We start from the raw sequence: 23301 nt of genomic DNA on the forward strand, positions 1-23301 counted from the left end.
GCTTTCAGAAACAGGTCTGGGATCTGAGTTTTGGGCAGAGGCTACATCAACCGCAGTATATGTGATAAACCGAACTCCAGGGTCTAGTATTGGGTTTGACATTCCAGAAGAGAGGTGGACAGGTGGAAAGGTTGACTTGTCAAATCTCAGAAGGTTTGGGTGTTCTGCGTTTGTACACAAGATACAAGAGAAGACAAGTCCTAGAGCTGTAAAAGGTGTGTTTGTTGGTTATCCTTTTGGAGTAAAAGGCTACAGGGTTTGGATAGAAGATGATGGACAGTGTACTACAAGCAGAAACGTGGTGTTTCATGAGGAGGAAGTATACAAGGATACTTTAGAAGCAAAAAAGGCTAACGCTGAATCTACACTTGAAGAAACAAAGGGAGATAGGAAGATGAAAAAGAAAGTTTCATTCAGTGATGAATTGATTCTTGGTCCTACTCCTAAGGGAAATGAAGAAGGGGATTCTACTTCAGGTGGAGCAGTGTCAGACTATTCAGATGATTCAGACAGTGAAAGTTCTCAGGGTACAGTGAGTTCAGATGGGGGTTCAGATTCAGAACTTGGCACGGGTATCATGGTCAGTTCAGGGGATACTTCTTTGGATGGCTATGTACTGGCTAGAGACAGGAGCAGGAGACAGAATGTCAGGGCACCGTCGAGGTTTGATGATGCTAATTTAGTAGCATACGCATTAAGTGCTGCTGAAGAGCTTGAGATCGAGGAACCTAGAACTTATGCGGAGGCTATGAGAACTAAAGAAAGAAAGTTCTGGCATAATGCAGCTATGGAAGAAATGGTATCACTTGAGAAGAATAGGACGTGGGATCTGATTGAGAGACCTAAGGATCAGAAGCTGATCGGGTGTAGATGGATCTTCAAGTTAAAACCTGGTATCCCAGGAGTTGAAGACCCACGCTACAAGGGCAGAGTTGTTGCTAAAGGCTATTCACAGAAAGAAGGTGTAGATTATAATGAGATTTTCTCACCCGTTGTGAAGCATGTCTCTATCAGAATGATTCTATCTCTAGTGGTGAATTTTGACTATGAGTTAGAGCAGATGGATGTGAAAACAGCTTTTTTACATGGAGATCTCGATGAGAGAATTCTCATGGAACAGCCAGAAGGGTTTATCAAGAAAGGAGATGAGAACAAGGTGTGTTTGTTGAGGAAATCCCTATATGGACTAAAGCAATCACCAAGGCAGTGGAATTTAAAGTTTCATGGATTCATGATGGAGCTAAAGTTTGTCAGAAGCGAGTATGATTCGTGTGTGTACATGAAAGACGTGGATACACCTAAGGCTATCTATCTACTATTGTATGTAGATGACATGTTGATTGCTTCAGGGGATAAACCTACGATCAAAGCTCTAAAAAATAGTTTGAGTGGAAAGTTTGAAATGAAGGATTTGGGAAAAGCTTCAAGGATTCTTGGGATGGATATTACTCGTGATAGGAAGAATGGGATTCTAAAGCTATCGCAATCCAAGTATCTCGAGAAGGTTTTGAAAACATTTGGTATGTTTGAAGCGAAGTCAGTGATTACTCCTACGGCATCTCATTTCAAGTTAAAAAGTCTACATCCTAAGGAAAGAGCTGATGAGTTTGAGTTGATGAAGGATGTGCCATACGCAAGCGCAGTTGGCAGCTTGATGTATGCTATGGTTGGGTCACGACCTGATCTCGGGTTTGCAGTAGGATTGATCAGTCGTTTCATGACACATCCTAGCAGAGAGCATTGGGAAGCAGTGAAGTGGGTGTTGAGGTATGTAGCAGGAGCTTATGAAAAGTGTCTTACGTTCAAGAAATCTACAGAGTTTAAGGTGGAGGGTTTCTCGGATTCAGACTATGCTACAGATCTAGACAAACGAAGATCAGTTTCGGGAATTGTGTTTCAAGTGGGAGGCAACACTGTGTCCTGGAAGTCAGGTTTACAGTCAGTAGTGGCGCTCTCAACCACCGAAGCTGAGTATATGGCTCTGACCTTAGCAGTTAAAGAAGCTATTTGGCTAAGGGGTTTTGTGTCTGAGTTGGGATACAAGCAAGACAATGTAAGGATACACTGTGATTCACAAAGCGCAATTTCTCTATCTAAGAATGCAGTGCATCACGAAAGGACAAAGCATATGGACACTCAGTTCAATTTCATCAGAGACATTGTTGCTAAGAAGATCGTCAACCTAGCGAAGATTCATACTTCTAAGAACCCGGCAGATTTCCTAACTAAGTGTGTACCTGGCACTAAGTTCGACTTCTGCTGTGGGGTTCTGAACGTGTGCTGAGAAGCACGACTCATCTCCAGGTAGCTCCGTGGTGATCTCGCAAAACAATAAAAAAAAGGAGAGGTTGAGTTAGTTCTTCAGTCTGTTATTTGAAGAATCATAAAGATGCGAAGTAGGAGTTACCTGTTGAGACGCAGAGGTCATAACAAGGAGACCTCGAGGTTACGCATTTTCAGGTGGAGTCGTCTTTGGGATCTGTAAAAACGAAAGGATGATGAGTTTTGGTTTGCAGTTCAACAAGAGAGGTTAGCTGAGGAGTCAGGTTCAGTATTCATCGGAAAGGAGAAAGGTCAGGGATCTTATCTGAGTTCGCGTATGGAGTAAAGTCTGAGGCTGTATCAGTTGACTCGAGTAGATGTTTCATGCTTCTGTTGAGGTTCGTTGTTTGTGTGTGTTACATGCAAGAGTGGTTTTGAGGTTTTGGTGGAGTCTTCGATGAAGCTTGGGAGATGTAAATCAGGTTCTCAGCTGGATTGATGATACAGGAGAAAGGGAGAGTGGTCTACTGGGGAAACAGAGATGGGTTTCACTGATTTGCAAGAAAGAAAAAAAAAGGGGTTTCGATTTCGACGGAGGCGACGAAATCGCACCAGACAGAACAAGAGACAGAGAAAGCGACAAGGATTGTCTAGGGCTTTCTCGACAGATCTGAAAACCAAAGAGGTGGAGATTTGTGGGCTTTGGTCTTCAGCATTCGTAAGTTGGGCCTCCTCGTTGTGGGTTTCGACTTCAGACTTGCGGAGAAGAGAAAGTGTCAAGATGGGCTTCGCTTCACTTAAGCCCATACACGCAAATGGCAAAGTCAGGTTGTTATAACAACCGTAACGGCCACTACGTCTTCTTCACGGTGATCTGATCAAAACAGAGAGATCAGAGCACAGAGAGAGCTTCGCGAAGAAATAATCAGAGAGAGCAAGATCTACCTGAGGCGATCGATCGGGAACGGAGTCGGAGTGTCTCCGGTGACGTCGCCACAGCAGGATCCGATTACCTGGGGTGTATTTCGGAGGTAACATCAACTCGTCTTCTCCATTGTGACGTAGATCGAGTTGTATCATTGTTACCGGAACTTGATTCTGATTATAGTGAAGCTTGAGGGATTCCGATTCCCTCCCCGGACAGTAGGAAACGAAGTCCGGGTGAACAATCTTGTTGTGCATTTACTTTTCGCTTTGATCACCTACAAACGAGTAAACGAAACGAATCGACAGATAACTTGAATATCCTAAGAACTGAATCGAGATAAAAGCAAGATAAATTACCAACATCTATTAGCTAGAAATATTAATAAAAAATCTAATAAACAATTATTCGTCAATATTTTAATTTATCCGTTTATAATGTTGTAAAAATCAAAATCGGGGATTTAAAACAAAACAGCACAGTTTTGTACATTAAGAGATTATAATGAAACTCAACTGAAATTGCTCCAGATACAAATTCATCAAGTAAAACTCCTAAGTAGATAATGTTTTAACCACTTTTAATAGTGCCATTAAAACTTATAAATGACCATTACGGCATTAAAACTATTAATTTCAAAATATAATTTGAATATAGACAACAAAAACATTCTCCATCCGAATTGAATTAAAGTTGATTAACGTTTGTATGTTCTTATGATTAATGGGGAAACAAAATAGTTTAATTAACTACTACAAAGACAAAAAAAAGTTGGAGTTTCTCGATTATTGAAAGATATATATACAATTTTCTTAGGGTAATAACAGTTAATAGATTGCATTTTTCACATAATATACAGAAGAGAATATAAGTACTGGAAGGAGTGATATATGATCATCGTCTAGGTTGAATGCTGTTTATGCTTCAAGGATTGAATTTTAGCCACTTGTATCGTCCATCGAGTGGCTCATCTTTCTCGAAATCGAAATTATACCTGTACTGATTAGTTGGTTTTTAAAAATCCTTCATTAGCTGAAGGTGTTTGAAATTAAAGAAAAGAAAAAGAAAAAAAAAACTTACTTGCTTGAACATTCCAACATCTCATTTCGGACATCTTTCTCCGCCGCCTTGAAAAAATCTTCTACCTCGGCTTCTTTCACCGTCTCTCACCTCTTCTTCTGCTTCTTCATCCCGCAAGACTCTACCTCTTCCATCTCCATAGCCGCAGAACCAACGTTTTCTGTCAGATCAAATTCACAAGCGTCATGGTCGGATCTATAATTACTCGAGCAGCAAGAAACCGACGACGACGAAGCGCTTTCTAACAAATCACACTCTCTGTTTGGAATCTGATGACACTGTTCTTCTACGGCGCTAGTATCAGACACGATTCCACCACGATTCGTTTCTTGTACACACGGAGATAAGATCCTAGTTTCTACCTCCTCTAGCTTCCTTTGTTTCAAATTTGTAGTTTCATTATTCTCTTCCGCCGTCTCCCTTTCTCTTCTCCTACCTACCTCTCCCGCCGCCATCGATCTCGGACGTCACCTTCTTCTAGTTCTCTCTCTCTCTCTCTTTCTCTCACTCCGTGTTTCCTCTTTGTACGATTGGTTTGTTCTGTTATACTGACGATGAGTAATAATTAACCAAAATATTTCAGTGTTATTGTCATTTTCACTGAGGGAAAAGTGAAACTCGTGTGACGACAGAACGATGAAGGGAGTGGTATTGGACTATTGGTGGTATGTGGCTGACACCATTCGAGAGACCACGACGAATTTGTAACGGGAATTTTGACGGCGCCGTTATCTACATACCAATTATACGATTTTACACATTAATAGAGTATAGATGATATACGTTCTTACATTTAACGGCAGCAAACGTTACAGTATCGGTGCATTTTTTTTTTTATAACGAATTTTTTAGTGGAAAAGTGAGGTCGAATTTGAATATTGGGATTATTGGTTGGCAACATAAAGAAAATGGAATATTCGGTTTAATGGAATCAATGGAAGCAAGGAGACAATAGCTTTCTTGTGGTTATAAGATATTGTTTGTTAGTGGTAATAATTGTCAATTTATATGAAAAGGACAATAACATCACTAGTTTATAGAGAGAACTAACAAAAACATCTAACGAACCATCACGGGCGGTCCCAAATTATTTCATTTTCCTCTATGGAGAATTTTCAAAAATACTACTTTGAAGGTATCATTATTTATTTTTACCACCACTAAAGATACATTTTAAAAAATACTTTATTTGTTAAAAAGTTAAAATTAAAAGATCAAATCTAAATTCTAAATTATAATCCTTCAAATCTAAATCATTTCTTTGAAAATAGTGGTAAAAGTGGCTAATGTAAACATGAAAAATGGTACTATGAAAATAGTATTTTTGGCAATTTCTCTTCCTATATTTTATATATTTCTTTTGGATTCTAGTTTTAAACACATACATTCTACGATATAATCGTAATATTCAACATAATTTCGACCCCTTCAAAAACTACACAAGAGAGTTTAAAGACTGTGCTACTCATGAAAAGTGAATTTTCGACTCTCCATATTATTACTATTTTCTAAGAGTAAAAAGATATCCAATTTGATTACCAAAAAAAGATATCCAATAAAAAAAGACTAAGTGATTGCAGACAATGGCACATGGGATCTTTAGTGATATATATAGTGTGAGCACGAAAATTCATAACGAATTTTAAATGTTACTCCCTCCGTTTCTTAAAGAGTGTTGTTGTGATATTTTTCACAGATTAAGAAAGTTATTGAAATATATGTAAGTTGTAATTAATTATACCTCTTTGACCAATAGTATTTTAAATAAATAAAATTATTTATAAAATCAATGCAGTTTGCAATTAATTTTCAGCTAAAAATTAGTATAATTTACATTGGAATTGTAAAGTGACATTCTTTGTGTAACAAAAAAATGAGCTCAGAGTGACACATATTATGAAACAGAGGGAGTAGTTCGCTTGACATGAAGTCTATCATGATCATAATTTGTAATTTTCGACAACTCCCCATCTAAAGCAGTGGCATTGATTGAATAGTTTACGTAGTTTAAATTTTGTTTCTTACTTTTTAACTTCTTTTTTTTTTGTTATTTTTTACCTTGTTTTTTTGGGTACGATTTTGATTGATGAAATTGAGAAACATACGCGGTAAAATCCATGAGCAGGCAAAAACAACTTTTTTCTTTTTGCAAATAACAGGCAAAACAACTTAAAATCTCCGAAACATAGTCCACACAAGAGGGAATCACAAACCCCAAACAATAGATAACTTACAAAAACTACTATGATCGGTAGATTAATCTTCACAATTACATCTCGTTGAGAATGAGAATAGATATAAAACCTCTGAACTTTTTGACCAGCCAGAACTCTTGCGGAGAACTACCCAAGAGATAGTAAGTGATGCAATAGCCTTCACAATGAAACCATGAAAATGTGTCATATTTTCAGTTACAAAAAAAAATGTGTCATATTTTGAAACCTATCTAAAGATTTGGAATCAAGAATATTTATTGATTGATTTATAGTACTTATTAATATATAGAGCCCCAAACTCAAATACTTATCATATGCAAAAATTATACAAATAGTTAGAGCCCCAAACTCAAATATATCTGTGTTGCACATGACTGTAATGTTAACAAATTCAGATCATTGGAAAAAACATTGTTTGGAAATATAATGACATTAGTTATAGAGAGTTTAAATAGTTTCATTAGCGTCAAAATTCTTTGAATCATTCTTCTCTTGATAGAGTTATGCAATACAAAATAAGAACGAACAAATTAGTAAGTTAAATGGGTTTTCAATTTAAAACCAATTGGTGATAATTAGATTGGTTCATCTATTTTATATATTATTTAGGATCTCTTCTAACTACCAATGTGAAATATTTTATATCTAATACGCTTCCTCGAAATGATGGTTCTTTGAGTGTCCATCTTGGAATGTTCGGGCAAGAATCGATATATAGACTTTAGACCAAATCGATGTGTATCAAGTTGAACTGTACGGATCGGGTTCTGATACCATGTTAAATTAGATGGACTTCTATTTTCTAGGTTGCAGTCATATCTACCTTAACATAATATCAGAACCTGATCCAAACAATCTCGATTCATTATCGATCTAATCCAAAGTCGGTCCATAGATTCTTGCTCAAACATCAAAAGATTGAGGCTCAAAACCATCATTTTGAAGAGCCGTATTAGAAACAAATATCCCACATCATAAATCGGATAGATCATAAACAATATATAAAACATATAGACCAATCCAATTCACTAGTTGATTTTAAGTTAAGAGCCCATTTAGCTTACTATAAACTTCTTAGTTCTCTAACTTCAGTCTTCTCCTCTCTTTCTATTTTTTTAATTCGTATTTTAGCATTTTCTATTATAAATTCAGATGATTACACGATTCTCAGCAAAAGAACTCAGATATTTATCAAATCATCACTCGGTTTTCAGATACCAGTAATACCTCCCAATTGAGTGTCAGATTTTCTCAAAATGTAAAATAACACTAAGAAACGGCCTTTGCCCAAAAGACACTGGACTTTTAAATATAAAGGAGCTTACTTTGACCGAATCAAGAAATTGAAATGGGTTTTGAAGGTCATCTAATTGGGCCTTATTGTACCTCCGGATCCAAAATTGTGTAAGCAACCAAATCTGAATTGGTGTTGGTACAAAAGACCCTTGAACCCAACAATCAACAAACCTATCTTTTTCCCCTAAAAAAACTAACAAAACTAAAATTCCCATAGCAAATGCACACATATACCTAGAAGACAAATACTTTGTCTGCACCTTGGTCGATTCCATTGACTTCCGAGTATTCGCACCATTTTGATTTATACATCAATGAGAGACACGTTGGATCGCACTTAGACGATCAAAGACTTGAAACATGTGATACCAACCCAAATCCTTTTCGTTTCGTAAGGAATATTAAACAAATGACAGGACAATGCAATAAATTAAACAAAGTTCTCTTCTCCTTTTTAGGACAAGTAAACTAATACATTTATTCAAAACACTATAAGAAATCTGAAATCGAATGATACTAGTTTGGTGGGTAAATGATAATTGAGACTGCTTTTCCCCAAAATTCAGATTTCTTTTCTCCCGTATATGTATAGCTGTCAGGAAACGTTGCAAAATTGAATCATTATTGTCTAGTCATCATGATGAGTATGGAAACTACTTCATATCGCATGCCAAATTCTAAGATATACTTCATTTCATTTATATATTCGTTTGCATGCAGCATGCCTGATGCCAATAACAATAATGAATAATGATATGATATATCATTATCGCCAGCCAAATTCTAACAAGGATAATATTTCTATGTCAAAAAAAAACTTTATTTTAAAGTTTACAAAACTTCATATTTAAAGTTTAAAAATGTTATTCTCCAAAAACAAAACTTCAAATCTAACTTTGAAACATATTTCTTTTTATACTGTGGTCTTTTATATTTTCATAATTAATTTAAATCCATAAAATATAAATAACTAGCACATACATATAAATATAATAAATGTTACACTAAAATATAAAACTTTACATAGTAATACATAATTTAGTATTAAATTACTAGTAAAATACCACATTACTAGGTGTTTTCTGCATCATGTGCAATGATAATTTTTTCAAAAAATTGATTAAATTAATCACAAAATTAAGAACAAAATAGTTTTTTTTTTATTTTAAATTATATTTAAGAATATATATGTTTATATTTAAAATTGTAAACTTATATTTTTATCTATTTTTTGGTTAAACATATTAAATAAACTTGTACAAAATTACTAAAAATATTCATATAAATTTTTTATAGTTATCAAAAATTTAAACAAAAAAATATTTATAAAATTTATAAATATCTAAAAGAAACTAATGATATTATAATAAAAAATATAATCTTAAAAAAAATAGAAAATTTTGAAAAATTTAGTAATAAAACTGTATAATTATAGAAATAAAGTTAAATAATATTTCAAAATTTTTGTTGTCAGCAACATTAATATTTCGAAATTGATAACGTCATATTTAAATATATTTATTTTAGTGATAATTTATGAGTAATTAGCATATTCTAAAAAGTTTAACAAAAGTATAAATCAACATTAAATGTAATGTATGAGTTATTGCCATATTCTACAAAGTTTATCAGAAATATATATCAACACTAAATGTAATTATTCATGACATATTTAATCATAAACCATGTCATCAATCTTAGTAGACATGGCATATTTTTTTGTAAAAGTGATTGTAGAGAGGACATGTGGCAAATCACTTCGCAAATAATGTCTAGGGGATTCTATAGGTATGTTATTCTATAAAACTATTTCCATAATACTCTTATACTAGGTAATAACTTTTGATCTATAAGTATCATCAAGGTAAAAGTCATAATCACAAATATTGTATTTCATATAATGAAAGATTAACTGGGACTTCTAGCTTAGTTGGTAAAGAGTTTACAGCTGTGAGTTCCGCCACCTGGATTCGAATCCCGGCTACTTGGGAATTAACATTTCGGCATCGCCATGGATAGAGGAACGACATCTGGCAACACGTGACTAGTCTGGACCACTTTTGTGGTGCCAGGATATCTCTGTATAATTCAAAAAAAAATATAATTAAAGATTGGACAAAATTGTGCATGTTTAAAGAAGGAAAACTTCTTCTTTTTTCTATTTAAACTTTTGTTAATGATTTTGTGTGTATTTGAAATATAGTTTGTTTGAAGTGAATCTATAAGCATAAGCAAAGACTTATATAAAATTAGTTATTAATTTAAGACAAAAATAAACATAGACAATAGAATTATTGCTTTCATAGTATAAATTATGAATACAAGATAAAACGAAACATATGCAATAGAATAATAAAATTTGAAAGAACTTATAATAAGGAAATTAAAAAAAAAACTGAAAGTCACAATTGATGTGTAAAGTGTTTTCAGAATTAAAAATTGTCTTAACAGTTCTTGCTAATAAATAAACGCACTAAAATTTGGATATATAACCTAACTTTCTTTTTGTATGCCCATAATTGACATAATTAACTTGATACATTTAAATTCATAAATAAATGAAAATTATGAATTGATTCAAAAATTGATACCAAAATTGCGAATTGATTTAAACGTTATATTCACGTTTTGAAATATAAGGAAACCAAAACTATAAATTGATTACCAAAATGAATCAATCAATAATCAATAAAAAGTTATAACTCCAGAAAACAATCACAAAAGTTTATGAATTACAAACAGTATATATATATATATATATATATATATATATATATATATATATATATATATATTGGGTTTCATTAAACCTGTGACACAATTATAAGTCCACTAAACCAAATGTATGATAAATTTTCATATGTAATATAGGGTCTATAGATATAGACGTATAGATATTTTAAAAACCGGAAACAACATATACATGTATTTTTTGAACAACCTACACATGCATTTAAAAGTTGAATAAGGTATTGACGTTATCGACTAATAGTGTAAGTTTCTATAGTATAAAACATTGACAATTATCCCATTGTATTATGACTAAGATTGAAAGTATGTAGAATGTGAAGAATGTGATTCTTCGTGAATTACAAATCATATTTGTGTCGAATTTATCTAAATTCATTTAAAACGCAGTAAAACATAAAACAAAGAAAACGAAACACATGATTTTTATGTATTCTTTTAGAAAATAATGCCAATAGAAAGCATGTAAATATTTTATATGTTTTATCATAATATGTAGAAGACATATATGCCGTTTATTACAATAACGAAAACATATTAAGAAAAAGCTTGACTCCACAAAACAATAAACAATAAAGAAGTTTATGCCCGTCTGATCTATAACAATGATACCGGCTATGTTATCTAATAATATGTTCATAAAAAACCGTTTTTAGTTTATGAAGTATAATATATGTTATGTGAAGTTATAATTTAATGACCAATGGCAGTATATGTAATTAGTTTAGTAAGAAGAGGGCTTTTAATTATAGAGTATAAGATTGTGGTGTTGCCACATTGGAAATGACAATTTGATTAATAATACATGAAAACAATGTTAGTTTATATTAATGATCTACAAATAATAAGAAAGAGATAAAATCAGTTAGTGCATTTTTTAAGTTTTTTACTTTTGTTATCTAAATCTGGTTTAAAAATATTTTAAATTTTATTTTACTTTTTATTATAAAAACTGAGTATTAAAATGATAAACAATAATATATTTAAGAACCATAAATGTAATATATAATTGTAAATTTGAAGTTTTGAAATTTTTTTTGGAGAATAGAAAACTTCATATTTGCAATTGTAAAGTGTATTTTGGAGATTCTCTAGTAATGATATATTCATTTGATATGTATATATATGCATGTCGTTGCTATGACTTCATTCAAATGCATATAATATTACTATCGTGTTCAAAAAACTAATCTCAACAGTCTACATATCCTGTGTTGCTCTTAGATGAAAATAATTATGGTCAGCTTGTAGCTAGATATAACTAATTTGTTTGGAAAGCTGGTGCGTTGGATCTCCGAAGATGACCAGAAAAGATAATCTTAGTGTATTCGAAGTAAACAGTTCCTTTGTGTTTACGCTAATTATACAAATATACAAAATAATTTCCACGCATATATGCCAGCACACTAGCCTCGGGCTAAAATAAACAGGGTTGCTCAAATAAAGCGTAATCCTCAATGAACCGTCTCAAACTGCGACAATCCCAGTTTAGACTGATGATGTATTGGACTGATGATTTAAAAGAGTTTTAGAGTGTTTTAATTTTAGTAGGATTTAGGTGAGTTTTAAAATTATTTGAGTGATTTCATTTAAAGTTTAAAATTAAAATCAACTCTGTAGGTGATTTGGTAAAAGATGTTTTCTGAAAACATCGGAGCTCTTTAGGTGATTGTTGAAATGAGAACAGTTTGGTTCTCAATATTGATAAATATCTATGTGATTGAAAATTATAAGGAATTTCGTCTCAGCAAGAAGTTTTTAAGTAACCGCAACCACAATAATTCACAAGACTCATAGAACTTCAAAGCTACTATATAAAACTGCAGCCATGTTAGTGCCTCTGCAGTTACAAGTAGTGCAAAACTGCAGTCACCATTTGAATTGTTATTTAGATTTATACAACAGATCTCCACAAGCTTGTCTTTACTTGAAAAAGCTACCTTATTCGGGCAACTATGGAAGTTAGAACCTCTGCCTACCGAGAAAAAAAACAGAAATGGAATAGCTTCTCTGTGTGAGTGATCAAATTGTAAAGATGACTAAACATTTTCATATGGAACCAAACTTGAGGTACAGATGACACATAGCTTATTGTGGAGTTGGATATGTTAGGTTGATCGCTTGTTCTCTCTAGTTCTCTGTTTGAGGAAGAAAACACTACATTCTTTGCATTAGTGGCTCAGCTCTTTAGTGCCATTGTTGCAGATAAATGACTTGCAGACCAATATCAAGATCTTTATTTTAAAATCCCAGCTCTCAGGAAACTGGATAACATGCTTCTCCTAAGAACCTGTGACCCCCCTCTAGCTCCTCTTAAGGTAATTTTGAGTGGAAAAGGCCTCATCTTTCTCCTTCAATCTCTGCTGGAGGTATTAGATAGATTTAAAGAGACAGAGTTTTGGAATGTCAATCAAGGAATTATGGCACCCAAATCAGCAGCAGATGGATCATATTATTTTCGAATCTGGTGCATGCAGTTCATCCAAAACCATAAACATGATTTCTAATAGATCAACAATTCACACCAGAATAATGAGACGCCCTCCTGGTGTGGCAACAAGACAATCCAAACTTCCCAGAGTTTGCAATGCAAGACAGTGAAATCCCCAATATTTTGCCTCTGTTATGCGAATATAGTCTAGAGTTCATCATCATTAAAGCTAAATGTTGACGAACGTTAACCTTCGAATCACTGCAAGTTTCTTTTCTGAATGCTCTCACACTATCATTGACAGAAACCCAGTTTCAGATTCTCCGTGTCAATTAATCATGATTCATGGTTCACCAGCGATAGAGTTTCCGTGTCAATTAATCATGATTCATGGCTCACCAGCGATAGAGTTTAGGCAAGCCACTGATCCATAAGAGAGATCGAGAGAGAAAATAATGGAGAATGACTGATTATACAGAGAAGAAGAGTTTGATCCAGATTTCAGCGTAAGAAAAATGGATCTAAAATAGTTCTGCAATTTTGTTTCCCTGACTGTTTCTTATGAAGTCTCTTCAAATAACATATGCAAAGGTGAGTTTTCTGTACCGACAAATTATAACTAAAAATGGATGTAAAGTATTCTAAAATCCCATTCACAATTTTTCTTCCAGAATATTATTTAACTTTGAATAACACTGGATTTGATTTCACTTTTATAAATTATTAGTTGAATAACATGAGATTACAAATGATTTGAGATGATTTCAGATAAGTTATATGTTCAATAACACATGATTTGGATTTTGTTTTTAAAATCACCAGTTGAATAACGTGGAGTTTTAAGAAAATCCTAAAACCCTTTAAAATCTAAAGTTCAATACATCCCCCTAAGGTGAAGCATTGTTTCGTGTGATTAGGAGTAACATAAAATTTAGCAAAGACCAAATATATACAATTGACTCTGTTTTATAAGCCGATCAGTTCCAACGTACGGTGTCGGTAGCTCGAATTTTAACATGTTTGTATTGTTTTTCTTTCGATTTTTTTTTTTGTTTTAATCAAATTGAATACAAGAAAATCACCCGCGAATGACCTTTTTTCTAAGGCTTTCAAATGAACTCTAAGGAGGGTGTATTCAATTTAACATTTAATGTCATTTGATTTTTAATAATATTTTTAATAATTTCAATAAGTTGCAGATATTTATGTGATATTTGTTAAATTACTCTAGAATATCACTTAAAACAATGAGATTTTGGTTTTAATTTTTTTAACTAAGAAACTCCACCCAAACACTCTAAAATCGTCTGAAAATTTTAAAATTCCACAATTTAAAATATTTTCAATAACAACGGATTTCAGAGTACTTTACGAAATGTCAAGTTCAATAACAGTGAATTTTAAATGAATTTTTAAATTTCATGTTTGAATAACAGTAGATTTTTTACTTTAATATAAACTATATCTTGATCCGTGCGACCGCACATATTTTAATTTTCTGTTTTAGTTTTTATTTATTTATATTCAGTGATGTACTTGTAATACTTGATCGTTTTGCATTGACTACGTTAGGGATGTGTATTTGGATACCCACTGATTTGGTTAAAATTTATTTGGGTTTGAGATTCCCGAGTTTAAAGATTTCAGCAACATTCAAATATTTATAAATTTTGGTTTCGGTTTGATTCGGGTATTTCCAGGTTCGGTTCGAATACGGATAACCCGTTTAAATTATTTTAAAATTTTCAAAATTAATATATACTTTAAATTTCTCAAAACATATAAATTTCAGTAATGTAAACCAAAATATCTAAATTAAAAATTAAAAAACAGGTTGAACTTCAATATTTAGATGGAGAATAAATATATATTTTAAATATTTTTGGTGTTTGATTATTGTTTATCTACTTTATATGTTTACTTTTGACTATTTTTATATTTTCAAATGATTTAGACAACTTTAAGTTGATAAAAAAGCAACTTTAAAATATCATTAATTGTTGAAGAATAAAAAAAATACATTAATCTAACTAAAAAGAAAAACATTAAAATAGGAAAGAAAAAAACACATTAACCTAACTGAAAAAGACAAGCATTAAAATAGGAAAGAAAAAAACACATTAATATAACTGAAAAGACAAGCATTAAAATAGAAAATTCAATTTAATTTTCAGTGGCATGCAATTGTAAATAACACTGAAAACTAAGGGATATTTTATATATGTACTTCTGTTTTAATAAGATAGATCACCTAAAACTCTAAGTTGAATACATCCTTCTAAAGTATAAATTCATATCCGTCTAAGGTAACTTCTCTCCTCTCTTTAGTTAGTTTTTTTTAAATAATTAGTTTAGGTGGTTAATTAGTGTAGGGAATTAGTTTATGGAATTAGTTTAGACGGTTAGTTTAGGAAGCATAATAATATTTAATTCTGTTGTGATTTTTAATTAAATTATTTTTTAAAAAAAATTAGATGGTTTCTACGCGAAAATCTGCAGATGGTGTCGGGACATCTTCTTCCACAGCCCATCATCTTCCGATGCAGTTCAAGACTCTCAAACATCTCAGAGAGTTTGGAGCCCTCCTCCTTCCGCACCTCAGATGTCCTCACAGATGCCTTCACTTCCTCCACCAGCAGCTCCACATCAGCCAGTTCCAGAGGGAGCTGTTCATCCAGACTTGCTGGTGCCTCCTTCTGCACCATACGCAAGATATATGGTGAAGAATGCTTGTCCAGCTTGAACGGGAGGGTTTGGACGTTTTGGACCCCGATAGACTGCCGCATACTTATTGGTAAGTACATTTATAATTTAACTTAAAATTCAAATCCGTTTTATATTTTTAATTAACAAATTGGTTCAATTTGCAGATTTGGGGCCAACAACCGTGTTTTCAAGAACGTTTATAGTCGATGAAGGGATACTTCGACGGGGCTTATTCGAACTGGAGCGTGACTCCAGATCACGTCAAAACCACTTGATTTAAATGTTTTGCGGTAATTTTTCAATATTTTATTTTTTAATATTTAATTTTATTAGTTATTAATTATTAATATTTTCAAAATTTTGTTTATTTCAGCAAAGGTGGCACTGGTCCTTAGGAATCACCGAAAGGGTGAAGAAGGAATTCCAGGCAAAAGCGAAGACCCGCCTTACCAACATGGTCTCAGATTGAAAGGACAATTGGGAGATCTACGGTTATGATGGGAAGCCCACTGAGGACACAAAGAAGGTATGGGATGGCCTCATCGCCTATTGGAAGCTACCCAACTCGACCTGGAAGGCCAACTCCTGCTCCATTTCCCATAGGACCAAGAATAAAGATGGTCATTTGCCTCTGGTTCATAGAACCAGGCAAAAACCTCATGTCGGGATCCGTCTAGAAGTTGTAAGTTTTATTTTATTAATAAATTTTAATTTCAATATTTAATTTTTTATTATTCATGTTTTGTAGTTTGAGAAGACCGGAGTTTTGTCGTCTCTGTCTGATTTCTTCAAGATGACTCACGCCACTCCAGACAGAATTTTTGCCGATCATGCATCCAAGAAACTCTTCAATAGTGTGGCTGCTCGGGTTGAAGAGCGAGAGACACAACTAACCCAGCAGTCTCCGGATGGATTACCCGTCAAATTGATGACATAAGAAGTCGTTAGGATCTTCGAAAAGGTAAAATTTAAAAGTTTGTTTAAATTAATTTGACTATTTCAACATAATTAACTATATTAATATTAACTTTTGTAGGTGGCTCCAAGAAAGAAGAGACAGACAGTGAGAATAGGTTATGTAACGAAGTCGCAAGGGCAATTTCGTCATACTCTTCGAGACGGGACCAGAGACTTTTCGGATGCAGGCTCGATTGAATACCCAGCAGGTCCGTTTGGACTCTTTTGAGGATCTGTTAGATGTTATGACGGTGGGAAACCTAAATATGCAGAAAGCATTGGCGGCCAGACGAGAAGCTCTCGGGATGCAACAACGGGATCCCAAATCTACCGATCCAGTAGGCTCTGCGGGATCGAGCAGCCCCACCAACTACTTTGACGATGTGGCGCTCCCGTAGCTTTTTTTAATTTATAATTTTTGTTTTGTATTTTAAAATTTAAATATTTTTATGACATATTTATATAGTTTTCTAAACATTTTTTTGTTTAATATTTGATTTTTTTTATAAAAAAATTCCAATTTATTAATTATAAATAATAATAAAATAATAAATAAAAATAATATTTAAATAATGATAAAAGATGTAAATACATTGTAAATGTTACATAGACTTTATATCGAAGTAGTCGTAAATACGTTGTAAACATTTACATCGAGTTTACAACGAAAGACATGTAAAGTCCTCGTAGATGTTACAACGTATTTACATCGAATCTTTACGAGTATTTTACATCGAAGTATTTACAACATCTTTACTTTGAATATTTACGAGGTTTTTACAACGAGTGTTTACGTGACGTTTACGACGAATCCTTTTCTTCTGCTTTACGACGAAATTGTTTACTCGTAAATATTACATGGCGTTTACGACAAATTTTACTTTACGACAAACTCTTAATAACGAAATGTGTTTTGAAGTTAATTCGTCGTAAAACCCGGTTTACGACGAATTTACAACGAAATCGGCCCTGTAAAAAAATATGTTTTCTTATAGTGCTATGGACTTAATATATTTCTCTATTTCCTTTTGCTAATCCTTTTACTAAACTATAGTTCAGTAGGATTAAGTTTTTAACATTCATCTCAAAATTACTTTTTATAAAAAGATTAATCCAGTATAAAAACACATGATTAAAATGACCCCATATATATATTTTAACAACGAAATAGTAAAAGTATAACAATAATTTCCTGATCCAAAAGCTTGGCTAATATTGAATATGCGGAGAAAGCGAAAATCTACAAACTCTATACAAATGAATCTTCCAATATCTCTTCTAAAACTTGATTAGAACAACAAAAAAAAAAGTTAATTAATACTAGTTCTAAGATTAATTAGCGAAGTAGAAAAAGACAGTCCCCATGTTTTAATGTCAGTGGCTCGACTTTCCACGAGGGGAAGAAAAGAAAACTTTATAATTTTTATACAAAATCTCTGCTCAGACCCCTAAAATGCTAATCTCTTTCCGCTTCTCTCTTCTCAGATTCTCTGTAGAAAATCAATGACTCCATCTCCTCCCCCTATCTAATAAGCTCCCTCTTCTTCTCTTCTATCGTTTACTCTGTTTCAGAAGCTTCAATGGCGGAGTTCATCTGTTTATACGGAAAGGTCCTCTCTTTCTACCACCTCTCTTACATCTTTTGTCATTTTAGCTTCTGGGTTTCTCTGCATGTTTTGTTTTTTCAATGGAATCAACCTTCAAAACATTTAAAGTTATGTTTTTTTTTTATGAAACTGTTTGATTAGAGTTTTGATGTTTGATGTAAAAAACAGGACAGTGCATCGATTGTAATAAAACAACCGAAGAGATCGCCTCTGTTCTCAAGAATGATAGTTTTGGTGTTTGCAATGGTCTGTGGTCTCTACATTTGCTCCGTCTGCTTAAAACAGTTTAGTTTCCAAACCTCACAACTCGTTCCAAGCCCTATCACTACTCGGATTCATTACCCAAAGCCACAGACTTTCAACAGATCTGAATGCGGGCACAATCCGGTGAGGTTCTTTGCGATACTCTCGATGCAGAGATCAGGGAGCGGCTGGTTCGAAACGCTGTTGAACAGCCACGACAATGTGAGCTCCAACGGAGAGATCTTCTCGGTTTTGGACAGGAGAAGGAACGTTTCTTGCATCGTTGAGACGCTTGACAGAGTCTATAATCTTGATTGGTTTACGAGCGCTTCGAAGAACGAATGCTCTGCTGCGATTGGATTCAAATGGATGCTTAACCAGGGATTGTTGGATAACCACGAGGAGATTGTTGATTACTTTAACCGGAGAGGCGTCTCTGCTATATTCTTGTTCAGAAGGAATCCTCTGAGGAGAATGGTTTCTCTGCTGGCTAATGCTTATGATCGTTACGCTAAGCTTTTGAATGGAACTCATAAGTCTCATGTTCATTCTCCTGAAGAGGTTTATATATTATTAATAATAATGTATTAATAATACTAATTGTTTTGGATTCTTGAATTTTTTGAATAGTTTCTTGATACTTACTGCAGGCAGATGCACTTTCTAGGTACAAGCCTGTGATCAACTCAACATCGTTGATCCATGATTTGCAAGAAACAGAGAGTTTAGCTGCAAAGGCTTTGGAATGTTTTAATACCACTCGTCATATGGTTGTCTTCTATGAAGATCTTATAACGAATACAACGGTGAGGTTTTCATAACAATCATAGATTTAAAACTGATATATGTTTTGCTTAAGTTCTTTGGGGGGTTTGATGCAGAGACTGGAACAAGTTCAAGAGTTTTTGAACATTCCTGTGAAGAATTTGTCAAGCAGACAGGTGAAGATACACAGGGGAGATTTGTCAGTTCACATCAAGAACTGGGAAGATATAAACAAGACGTTGAGTGGGACTGAGTATGAGAAGTTTCTACGAGCAGATTACTAGTTTTTTTTTTCTTTTTTTTTAACGATCCCAAGACTCTTTCTTCTACGTTTAATTAAAGGTTTTGCATAGTGCAAAATTGGGTCTTTCTTGTTTTGAAACTTCAATATTATTATCAACTGGCTGTATAGGGGACTGGAAGGGGTTGTTTACTTTTAGAGTTAGTTGCTCCCTTTTAGAGATCATCAACTAAGTTGCTCTGTGAAAACTTATTCTTAAAATGTTCTTTTCATGGGTGAAATGGGCCATGAAAATAGGCCTGTTTTCTATGATGCTAATTTTGTGGCCTTTATATTATTCATATTGGGCCTCTTCTCGTCGACAAAAAGATTATGTTGGAGACATTTATTTCTAGTTTTCTTAAAACAGGAGAATTCTATAATAAAAAAGTGTGCCACAAATATTTTATTCTTTTGTGGTACACATTTTTATTATATTATTCTCTTATTTTAAGAAAACTAGAAAATACATCTGGTATTATTCATATTGTCTAATGGCATGAAAACATTTATAATTAATGGCATGAAAACATTTTCTAGTTAGAAGAAATGGTCAAGTTGCAATTGTATAAAACTATAAAAGCCCATCAAGCATTGGCATGAGGGCCGATCACTATAAAACTATTTTTGGGGCCAGTTTACCAAATGATCAGTTAGAAGAAATTGTTCAAAGAAGACATATACCATGGGCCGTCCAGGGAACGAGCACTGAGTAATACTTAAGTTAATGGCCAATTTTTTTTTTTTGCTTCTAGTTTGACAAATATCAGGTACGGCTCTGCATGTCACTATCATAATGTATTTGTGACACCTCCCCCCCCCCAACATAACTGTTCCGTTTAAAATACCAAATAAATTTTCTAGTTTTCTTAAAACAGAAAAATTCTATAATAAAAATGTGTACCAAAATATTTTATTATTTTCTATAAAATTATTAATATATTTTTGTTTTAATTTACAACTAATACATTTTAAATTTACGAAAGATAAAAATTAGCTTGATATATTTTAATTTTTTACAAGATTTACTTAATTAGGATGTTATTTAAACTAAAAATTGTACTTAAAGTATTATAATGTAAATAAATGTTGCATGCTGTTTTCTTATAAAACTACACTTCTAAAAATAGTTATTTAGTTATAATAAAAAATTTAAAAGTTAATGAATCAATTTAAAAATAAAAATATGTCTTAATGGTATAGAATAATTTTATTGTCGAGAAAGAAACATATATGAATTGGTATAGTATCCTCTATAATATCATTTAAAAATAAAAATAGCAATTGGTGGAGATGCTTACATTTCATTTTCTTTGCCATTTTAGCCTAATGATCTATTAACAACTTGTTTAACGCCCACATGGGAGGTGGTGACGATAGTAATTATAACCATATAATAAAAATAGGATCTTTATTCTGTAATTATGGTTGTCTTCTTTATTTTTTGTGAAAAAGATATCTTCAAAAGAAAACTAATCAAGATTGTGCCTATTAATCAATCAGAGAGAATAATATCTTTACTTTCATTCGAAAGATGCACTTTGGGAGAGGAAGAAACAAAAGAAGCTTCGAAATGGTATAATTAAATAAAAAAGTGCTTATAGCAAAGAGCAAAAAGAAAGGTGAAAAGCAAGAGTGAATGCCTTTGAACCGCTAAAATTCTGAGACAGACTAACTTTAAGATTGAAAAGTCGATGAAAACAGCCTGTGGGGGGTGTTACAAATTTAAGATAGTGACCTGTGATTCCTTGTAAACCGATGATGTCATGAAGTTTCAACGTAACAGTTATTTTTACTAACCCCTATTAATATATATATATATAGAAAAACATTTAAAAGGTTATAACTTGCAGTTTATACTAATTTTTCTACAGAGTTGTCACGTAATTGAAATATTAATTTTGTTTACCTTGGCGATTTGAAAATCAATTAGGAATTTTGTTAGTCCAAAATTAAATTACTAGAAAATGTTATATTATATAGTACTAGGATAAGACATGCGCTTTGCGCAGTGTGGGTTTATATGAAAATTATTTAAAAAATAATGTATAAAAAATAAAATTTATGTTCTTGATTGAATTAATATTTTGACCCTTAAATAATTTTTAATTTTATTTGTTAATTACATGATTTATTTACTGATGAGCTAATCCTATTTTTAAAAATATTTTAGATAAAAAAATCATGTATCGCATAAGAACCTAACATTTAGGCCGAACAATCTAAAACTTACTATTTGGTTACAATGACACTATGTCAGCTCGGTTTTATATCGTGATTTAGCAATTTAAAAGTTAGTTATGGCTATAAGAAGTTTACGTTCACGTGTAATTATTTTAAATTTGGTTATTGCTCAATATATTTAGAAATATTTAGGATTTAAAATTATTAAAGAGATACATACTTAGATTAAGATATGCGGCTTGTACAGAATAAATATTTTATATTTATTATTTATTTTATGTTTTCTGCATATTAAAATAATAATTATATATTAAATAACTAAGAAATTAATTACTATTATGTTATAAATTGGCATGCACATATAAATTAAAAGATCACTCTTGTTTGTTGGCAATCATTTTACGGTAAATATATCAAAACAATCAATTTTATCTATGTATATGATGTATAATTAAATTTAAATGATATTAACCTAATTATATAGTATAATTTACTCATATGATTTTATGATTATTGCATATTTGTGTAACAAAACTTTACACTAACAAATTGTTTTTAAAGTAGGATGTTTAGTGGTTTCAATAATTTATAATCATTCAAAAAAATAAAGACTTCAAAATTAAAATATTAACTTTTTAATATATGTTCAAAGAAAATATCAAAATATAATTATGTATTTTCAAACGATGTACAAAATATTGTGTAAAATAAAAAAATGATTAAAGAATTTTATTTATAGAATTGATGGTAAAATATTAGATGGATTCTATACTATTATGACTTGAATATGAATATAATTTTATATAATAAATATTTCATTTTAAAAATAAAGTTTTTGTATTAATAATTATAAAAATATTAAATAATTATATATATACATATATATGTTTTGATATGATTATATAGAAAAAATATTGTGTAAAATAAAAAATGATTAAAGAATTTTATTTATAGAATTGATGGTAAAATATTAGATGGATTCTATACTATTATGACTTGAATATGAATATAATTTTATATAATAAAATATATCATTTTAAAAATAAAGTTTTTGTATTAATAATTATAAAAATATTATATATCATTTTAAAAATATTTTTTTTGTATTAATAATTATAAAATATTAAATAATCCGTAAATACTTTTGTTTTGAATAAAGTTTTGAAAATCTCAGAACAGTTCTAATTTGACCATCATAACGATTGCATCTATTGTCTTATTGTCCTCTCTTTAGAGACTGCACTGACTACATTTTTGTAGAAAAAGAATCATGGAGGTGAATAGGTAGTGTGATATCATTTTCACAATTTGAGATAGGATTCGATTGTAACATTCAAACTGTCCAATAGTACTATTTTAATAACAGCTAGCCACATTTGCATGTGACTGAATATATTTGAACGTTTTTTAATTTTATAACAGCAACCTTCAAAAAATTTAGGTATAATTATATGAACACTTTGTAGTGTAAATCACTATTCTTAAATTAATAAATAGACGGTCTAAAATCAATCAACACACATTTTAAATTCAACGAATGGCAACATAAACAATCTCGTGGCCTTATAAATACAGCACCTTTGGGGCAGTCTTACTCCAGA

At 32.0% G+C, this 23301-nt stretch overlaps 2 protein-coding genes across 2 annotated transcripts; one reads left to right on the forward strand and one right to left on the reverse strand.

The window, feature by feature from the left end:
* Window positions 1-3946: 3946 nt before the first annotated feature.
* On the reverse strand, window positions 3947-4945 carry LOC108813339 (cyclin-dependent kinase inhibitor 2). The gene is given in 2 exon segments (XM_018585868.2): window positions 3947-4181; window positions 4268-4945. Coding segments are annotated over 2 exon segments (525 nt in total). The 5' UTR covers window positions 4723-4945; the 3' UTR covers window positions 3947-4111.
* Window positions 4946-17907: 12962 nt separating this feature from the next.
* Window positions 17908-19729, forward strand: LOC108809113 (uncharacterized). The gene is made up of 4 exons (XM_018581244.2): window positions 17908-18231; window positions 18397-19032; window positions 19122-19277; window positions 19353-19729. The coding sequence occupies exons 1-4, from the start codon at window positions 18202-18204 to the stop codon at window positions 19518-19520; spliced, it is 990 nt and encodes a 329-aa protein (XP_018436746.1). The 5' UTR covers window positions 17908-18201; the 3' UTR covers window positions 19521-19729.
* The last annotated feature ends 3572 nt before the right edge of the window (window positions 19730-23301 follow it).

This window comes from Raphanus sativus, chromosome 6, assembly GCF_000801105.2.
Source record: "Raphanus sativus cultivar WK10039 chromosome 6, ASM80110v3, whole genome shotgun sequence".
In the NCBI taxonomy this organism is placed as follows: Eukaryota; Viridiplantae; Streptophyta; class Magnoliopsida; order Brassicales; family Brassicaceae; genus Raphanus; species Raphanus sativus.

Coding starts and splice junctions, on each gene's coding strand:
- LOC108809113 (XM_018581244.2), top strand. CDS start 18,202: ATGGCGGAGTTCATCTGTTTATACGGAAAG. Junction 18,232..18,396: donor TCATCTGTTTATACGGAAAG/GTCCTCTCTTTC, acceptor TGTAAAAAACAG/GACAGTGCATCGATTGTAAT. Junction 19,278..19,352: donor ATCTTATAACGAATACAACG/GTGAGGTTTTCA, acceptor GGTTTGATGCAG/AGACTGGAACAAGTTCAAGA.